Source organism: Micropterus salmoides, unplaced genomic scaffold (genome assembly GCF_014851395.1).
Source record: "Micropterus salmoides isolate LMB-PRFRI ecotype aquatic unplaced genomic scaffold, ASM1485139v1 Ms_hic_scaffold_16, whole genome shotgun sequence".
NCBI classification, from domain to species: Eukaryota; Metazoa; Chordata; class Actinopteri; order Centrarchiformes; family Centrarchidae; genus Micropterus; species Micropterus salmoides.
Window position 1 is genome coordinate 9,089,009 of NW_024040707.1, and position 7,961 is coordinate 9,096,969.

The window sequence follows — 7,961 nt, forward strand, 5'->3', positions numbered from 1 at the left end:
CTCAGGCTTATATGTTAGGTTTCATAAAATGATGTGGCATTTACAAGTTTATATCCTCAGTGCAGTAGCCCACATACACATTTAATGGAAGCTCATCTTTAAACAACAGCTTAATATTGCACTTCCTGAAAGTTGGGGGCACTAAGAAAATCTAAATCGATTCAGCAGAGACCAAAATAATCTTACTTTCAGTTTCCAGTATGGGTCATTATACAAAGAAAACATTCTAGCTGCAGATTCCCATGACTGGTACATTTACATAGAAATGTAAATCAGAATAAGAATCAGAATCAGAAAGAGCTTGCCAAGTAGCATTTTACACGTACAAGGAATTTGCTAAGGTAATTAGGGGCTAGACATAGACAAACATACAGTTGAATACGGAAATTAAATACAGATGCAAGTTATAAAAGAACAATTGAACTACATGTAAAAAAACCCAACAATTTGGCCGTTATTTACATGTGCATTACCATGGCCATTTAGGATACATTCTGTAAAATAAGTTTATTATTACTGTTGTTGTCATGATTTCACAGTTGGTCACTTTGATGGCAATGTTGCATTTATATACCAGTTATTTGTGCTTTTATTTATATGCATCTCAAAATGTGTAACCAGAAATTGATTGAAAAGACTACTTACTGAAATGAATGACACCCAAAATTCTGCATAATAATAAAAACAGACAAGGTAAAATGCTATATAATGTCAAAAGACAGGGCGATGCTGTTCACTTCAACAAGCGTTAGAATAAGGGTTGACTGTCCAAACCTGGCAACCCATGATCCACGTCGTCATTTCCGAAGCCGAAGAAAAGGGGTTCGCCCGATTTGCTGCCTTGAGCCGCCCGATTACACACTTACACACTTACACACACACACACACACACAGTTTAGCGATCGGTGTTTAGCATTAGCTGTCCCGCGCGGAGAGTCTCCACTCTAAATAACCGTCTGTAGATGCTGCCATGACAGCTCTCACCTCGAGGGAAGCACAAGTTGAAAAAGTTGTATTTTGCTGCCGTGTGGGATCGAAGTGAGCGAGGGGACGTTTGTGGACACCGACTGAGGGGAGCGGAGCGGAGCAGCACGTTAAGTTTACACCAAAATGGCAACCCCCTATGTTACAGATGAGTCTGGTAAGGCTGATGCATGTGCAAGACCTTTTGTCTAAATGAACACACACACTCCTTTTCATTAAACACAGCAAATGCAGTCAAGTCCAAGTCTTTCCCCCCCAATCTGCAGTATCGATAATCAACAACAGGACATTTAAACGATGATTCAAGTGTTTTGTTCAGCAGCTAGCTAATGCTAAGCGTAGCTGAAATGGCTAACGTTAGCTTGTAGCTATCGCATTTCATTTGTTATCAATGGGAAATAGTGTGTGGTTAACGTTAAATGCACTGCTACCAGAAACACATTTATTTCGTTACCTGTGTAACGTATCACCGTTTTAATTGGCCACTTTACCTTTTTGTATAACCAACTGACAGTTGCCACATTAGCAAGCTAACGTTTCTTAGCTATTTCTGTTTTAATACTAGTCAATGGTCAGTGAGTTAATGTTGTGATGATACAGAGCTGGACGATGCAAGCGATATTCTTTTAACAGCACCAGTTGTTCTTAAGTTATTGTGTGTGAAAAATTGTGTTCCATATAACTTTTCGGGTTATTTGGTCTCTGAGAAAAGAAATTAATCACTAATCTTCACTAGTTAACTAATGCGAGTTATTCTGATGATCAAGCAGGTGTAGAAATGTATTCACAAGCTAGAGTACGATGCACAGTATGATATGTTCAAACAACCCAACTGTGACTTACTGCTGTACGTAAGACCAAGAAAAGGAGTGGGTGAGATTGAAAAGAAGAAAAGAATTGAGAAACAGTTAATGGATATAAAAACCCAACATGAATACCTGTTTTATTGCTAATTACAAATTAAATACCTTTAATTGAGGCAGAAATTATTTAAAAGTGCAATATTGTGCCAAAGCAGTCTAGCTTATTGGTTCTATTGTCTACAATTCATATGGTGCTTCCCAAACTGTTTGCCTTAAAGGTTCTGTGTGTAAGTTATAGTGGCATCTAGTGGTGATGGTTGGGAATTGCAACAGATGGCTCACTGTGCATTCACTTGCTCCTCAGACAAAATAAGCATTTTATAATAAATGTATTAAAGCTAATGGAAATAGTAAATTCAGCAGTAAAAACTAACTTTTTCTCCATGAGGTTGGACATTTTATCGATTTCATTTCTAAATCAAACAACAAAAAGGCAGTAAACTGTCAACATATGGTCTTCTTTTAATATCTTTATATAATATAGACTACTCCTGGCAAAGTTTTAATTATTTGTGTCTTCTTATATATTTGTATACTGTTATGTATACTTCTTTATTTCCCATGTACACTTTATTCCTCTTTTTGCAATAAAGATTTAAGGATTGTTAAGGATCCCATTATTCAAACACATGAATGCACCAATTAGTCACAGCTCACCCCTCCTTTTCCAAAGCTCGGAGGGGAAGCTACGGTGGCCGACACGCTCTGTTGGCTCTTGAATAATATATGTGGGCCTCTATTTGTCCAAATTTCACTTCTCTTCTTACTTCTAATAAACCAGACTACTACTTTTATTATTACATCGGCTTGTTTTTCTTGCGTATTCAACGTAGTGACAGAACACGCTCTATAGAACAGTTTGTGTATTTGGGCTACTGTAGAAATATGGCAGCGCAACATGGCAACTTACATATAAGGGGACCCACGGTGTATGTAGATAAATGGCTCATTCCAACGTAATATAAACATAATGGTTCATTTTGTAAGGTCCCTTATACACCACTGAAAACATAGTTATGTATATTATATTGCATTGCTGTCAATAGATCCTCCTAAATATTACACACTGAACCTTTAAGACCCGTTGTAATGAGGCGGTATTATTTACTTCCTAACCTTTGTCACATACATCAGTGGTGAGCACTTAAGAGGGATTATCTCCCCTCAGTTTGTTTGATTTGGATAGTCTAGAGGATTCAAGAGGTATAACTATCAAGATGTCACAATAAATAAATAAAAAATTTATCTCAGGAAGGCATAGATACCATGGTATGTACAGTATGACGATAGACAATATCCTTATGTTTCCCAGCTCTAATACTGTGTTTATACTAGTGTTTTGTTCCTGTTCCTCAATCTGTTCTAGGGTTTTAGGCTTTGGATCACTGTAATGATTCATAGTGTGAGACTGCATGTGAGTGTTCACAAGGGGATGGAAGTTAACACACACACACACTTGGTGAACAGCTTGTCTAACTAGTGATGGGTGGATGAAACCTTATGAAACTTGAGGCTTTCTCTGTCTTTATGCCCCCCAAAAGATTTTAAGCTTTTAGGGCTTAATAAAATGGCTTTAAATTAAACATCCATAGTGACATCTGGTGGTTGTAAAAACTTATAGCAGCCCTTCAAGACTGAGGCCAAAGCACTACAACTCCTTGCTGATTTTATGGTTTAATACTTAATAAAAGTCCAGGAAGCCAATGTGTTATTTATTAAATCTATTATTGTCTTGTTCACAAGTGCTGCAGTAAATGCACATATATTAAACAAAAAAAGAAATAATGAATGTGTTGTCTAAGGCACCTACTTTTAAAATATTTCTGTTGACGTGATTTATTAATGATTGTTATTGGTGTGGTGTCAGCTCAGTGTCCACTTCGGGCTCATGTGGTATTTTTGTGGTATTTCGTTAAGTTGCAATGTTATGTGACTGGAGTATGATATTACATTTGTACTTTGATTACCTTATTATTTGGTATCAGGTTGAAGTTTTCCCATATACTTATGATTATGTCTATTTGTGTACTCTCAATATCTGATAATTAATCTCCTCTCTTCTTATCCCACAAACATGAGCGTCACTTTAGCATGTAGTTCAGCTGCAAAATGTTCAAAACTGAGTAAAGTGCTCTCTGAAGCACAAGTGACTTTCAAAGCCGTAAAACCAGTGTTATCCACCATAAGTCAAAATTGCAGTGTGTGCTTCAGTTTGACCAGAGTTCCTTGTCTTGCTAACATGACGTTGAAAAATTTTATCTCCCAGGCGGCAATAACATGTTGGCTGTTTAGTGCAGTTTCAGCTAGCAACACAATTTAGTGATCATTTGGAGCTTATTCATATTTCTGCACCCCTATGATGTGAATACACTACGTTATATTAATGTGGCAAACTGCTGGATTGGACCTCGGAGCTGCACAGCTTCCACTTTGAGTCATCCAAAAGATGATTTTTCACCTGTAGTCCTTGGAAAGGCGTTACCCTAAAAAGAATAAAAGATAAAAAAAATAAAAACGTTATTGAAATATTTTATAAGCAGGGCAACAATAAAAAGAGAAGAGAACATGATGTAATTTATTTCTCAGTTTGACAAACCTCCAAAGAGTGAGCACTGAGCTATTTTCTTTGTCATGACAACAGTCAAAGCCCAGGGAACAGGATAAATTAAAGGTCTGCTGGCTTAAAATTGACAGGTCATGCAAATATATTAAATATATATAAACTCGCTACAATGTTTTACCTTTTGCCCTTCAGGGAAATACATTGCTTCCACTCAGCGACCTGATGGAACATGGAGGAAGCCAAGGCGGGTAAAGGAGGGTTATGTCCCCCAGGAAGAAGTACCAGTGTAAGTACAGCTCTTCTTTCCATACAGTTGTACACAGAATCATAATCTTATTTATCCTTATTGATTAGGACAGGCCGATTTTCATCAGAAATTACTGATGTGCGTTGAACAAAATGGAAAGTCTTTTGTTTCTGTTTCAGCTATGAAAACAAGTATGTGAAGTTTTTCAAGAGCAAACCAGACCTGCCACCTGGGATGAATCCGTCCGAGTCAGCTCCGCCAAAGCAGCAGCAAAAGATCCCCGGTTGCGGGGACAGTGAGACAGCCGGCCTCTCAAAGTCTGCCAAACGCAACATGAAACGTAAAGAGAAGCGGAAACAGCAGCAGCACCAGGGCCAGGATGGGGACGAGGATGCGGATGTGGACTTGGTGAGTGACGCTATCGAGAATGTGTCCATTTCAGAGGGCGTTGAGTCTTCAAATAAGATGCCGGCGCCGGTTTCTGTCTCGTCTCCCGATGACTCCTCAGCAGCAGCTGCTGAAAAGGCCAAGAAGATCAAAAACCTGAAGAAGAAGCTGCGACAAGTTGAGGATTTGCAGCAGAAAGTGGACTCAGGGGAAATTAAAGAGCCAACAAAGGATCAGTTGGAAAAGCTGGGCCGGGTACTGGCCTTACGAGATGAGTTACAGCAGCTCGAGCGTGATTCTTGAAGCAATAAAGGAAAGCCGAAGAGTCAGACAGACTAATCACACAAACTACATACTGAAAGACAGGGAAGGGACCTTTGCAGCTTTGTGATCATGGCTTCCATTAAACATATTCTACCTATTTGATATTCATTATGAACTTCGGAAGTGAACACAGTCCCAAGGCCTTTCAAGCCGAGACTGACAGGAAGTCTACGTAGCAGGCACCCGATCTTCAGAACTGACCAGCCTGTTTTCTAGATTCAGATCTCTAGATAGTATTATGACTCCTGCTCATACACGTGTATTGGCCAGTCCACTCATTTATAAATATCTTTTAAAGACATCATTGTAAATTGTTTTGTGCGTGTCTGTCCTCTCCATTTTCTACTATTCATGGCATCAGGTATTACTGACACATAAAATGGAAAAAGTATTTTCTGTTTAAGAAAATATAATTTGTTGACCTGTCTGCTCTTAAGAATTAACACCTTTTTGTCAATGATTGGATGGCTTCTTGTAGCCACACTAATGTTGAGTAACTGTCTCATACAGTCATTGCATTAATTAAAACTACATGCTGTGTAAAATGTTTTATCTCATATTGCTCTTTTTAGTAGTTTCAGATTGAACAAGTATTCTGTGGGTAGTCTGAATAACTTTATTATTTTATTTTAAAAAAGGCGGGGAGGAAATTCTTAGAAAAAGTAAAACTACTGCTTATTTTGATGTCTTGACATTTAAAGGATAAGGGTGGTGATATTGCACTTTATTCTTATCAACAAATCTCATAAAAAGACCCAACCCAACAATGAATTGATCCTACTAAGATACTAAGTATCGTCTGTGGATCCAAAGCCTGAGCCTTTTTAACAAAAATATGCAACTAAACATTTGAGTCTTTAATGATTTTTTTTCAGCAGAAACAAATTGACAATAAGAAGAAAATTAAGCCGGATGTATCATTTAATAACTCAAAAATATTTAATCTTAAAAACATGTATTGTGAGCATTCTGAAATGAAATTAGGTGATTTTTTTCAGGATGTCCCCTGAGATTTATAGCCCTGAGTAGAGCCTGTCAGGCACAACTTAAAGGAGACGAAGGAAGGAAGGAAGGAAGATGGATTAAAAAGAAAATAATGATTCAAATTTGAAGTAGTAGAGCTTTGTGACATCCTGATTTTTAGTCCCTGGTAGAAGTAAAGCCCCCCAAAAACCGAATCCTGTTTGCCTAATGACATCAAGGTCTTTCTTTCAGACTATGGAAAGCTCCTCAGAGAGTTTAAAATAGGACCCTGTGGAGTGCCCCATAAACCCTTAATTTTATGTCCTGATTTCATACTACAAAAATACTTGTACACAGTATGTACAATACTTAGTTATAATATAAAAAATCAACCTACTTTACAGCTTTAGTCTAACAGGAAATGATACAATACAGGCACCGTTGAATGACAATTACACTGCCAATTAAACTTCACAAATAAAAGCAAAAAGGTTTTCCAAGTATTACTTTTGATTAGATTTTTTTCTGGGGGAATTTATGACCACTTCCCTTTACTTTGTGCATTGCATTTACATCAACGGCATATGAAAAAAATCAAGGGTGTCTTAATATACTGAAAGAAAACCTGCTTTTGATTAGTGTAGTCTGGAATTGGGGCACACAGGTTCAAGTTTTGTTCTGCTCTACAAAGTTTCAATAAGTAACAATGAATTAATTGTTCGATTTAAGCTGGCAAAGGAGGGAGGATTTGTGCTATTCCTAAGAGGCACAACCCAGGGCAGAAAAGCCCTGAGTGAGCTCAGACAAAAGATGCCCTCTACTGATGAGAAATCAGGGACGACCAGTGTTTTAGCATTAAAATTGAACCCGTGGTTAAATTTAGTAACCTTAATTGTTTTAAGCGTGCGTGAGCTGAATCTCTTTCCCATCTGTCTGCTCACTTTTTATAAGCTTTATTCCACCATGTTGCAGCCGAAAAGGAGGCGTTCTCGGTCTCCATTCAGAAGACGATTTGTAGCAATGGTTATGTGGGGGCGTCATGGTTTTTCCTTGAATGGGTTCCTACATAGGGAACAATATAATTAGCTGTTGTCTCATGGAGGGATTGCGGTTAGTTGTTTTCTTCATAGAGCTGTAACCATGAAGTAAAAGAATGTTAAGATTTATGAGGAATATTGTTTCACAAGTATAAATCATTAATGAGCAACACCAGCAGTATTTCTGGTACATCTGTCACACCTTAATTAATGTCGTCTGGAAAATAATTTACCTACAAAGTATTGCAGCTTAATTAAATATCAAGAAAGAGGGTTTTTTATTCACCACAATGACATAACTGGTTATAAGACATCAAATTTAACAGATGGTGGGCAGATAATCTCCTTTTTTAACAGTTAATACTGACTTTATTTGCTTCCTTTGACGTAAACAAAACTACTCGGAAGTTATTCTTAAACACTTCAAGACAAATGGCTCTAAATGATGGTGGAAGAAGGCGTGATCATGCTGTTAGTGTCTGAAATAGTTTTTTGTCGTCCACACATCACATTCCTTGTAAAGGTTTATTATGTGGCCTTAAGGCAGGTCCTGAACAGACACTTGATGGTATAAAAACAAGGATCCCTAAACC

The 7,961-nt window shown here is 37.7% G+C and overlaps 1 protein-coding gene across 1 annotated transcript; it reads left to right on the plus strand.

The window, feature by feature from the left end:
* Positions 1-857: 857 nt before the first annotated feature.
* pym1 (PYM homolog 1, exon junction complex associated factor) lies at positions 858-5,913 on the plus strand. The gene is made up of 3 exons (XM_038723624.1): positions 858-1,141; positions 4,603-4,696; positions 4,837-5,913. Exons 1-3 carry the CDS (start codon positions 1,111-1,113, stop codon positions 5,345-5,347), a joined length of 636 nt encoding a protein of 211 aa, XP_038579552.1. The 5' UTR covers positions 858-1,110; the 3' UTR covers positions 5,348-5,913.
* The last annotated feature ends 2,048 nt before the right edge of the window (positions 5,914-7,961 follow it).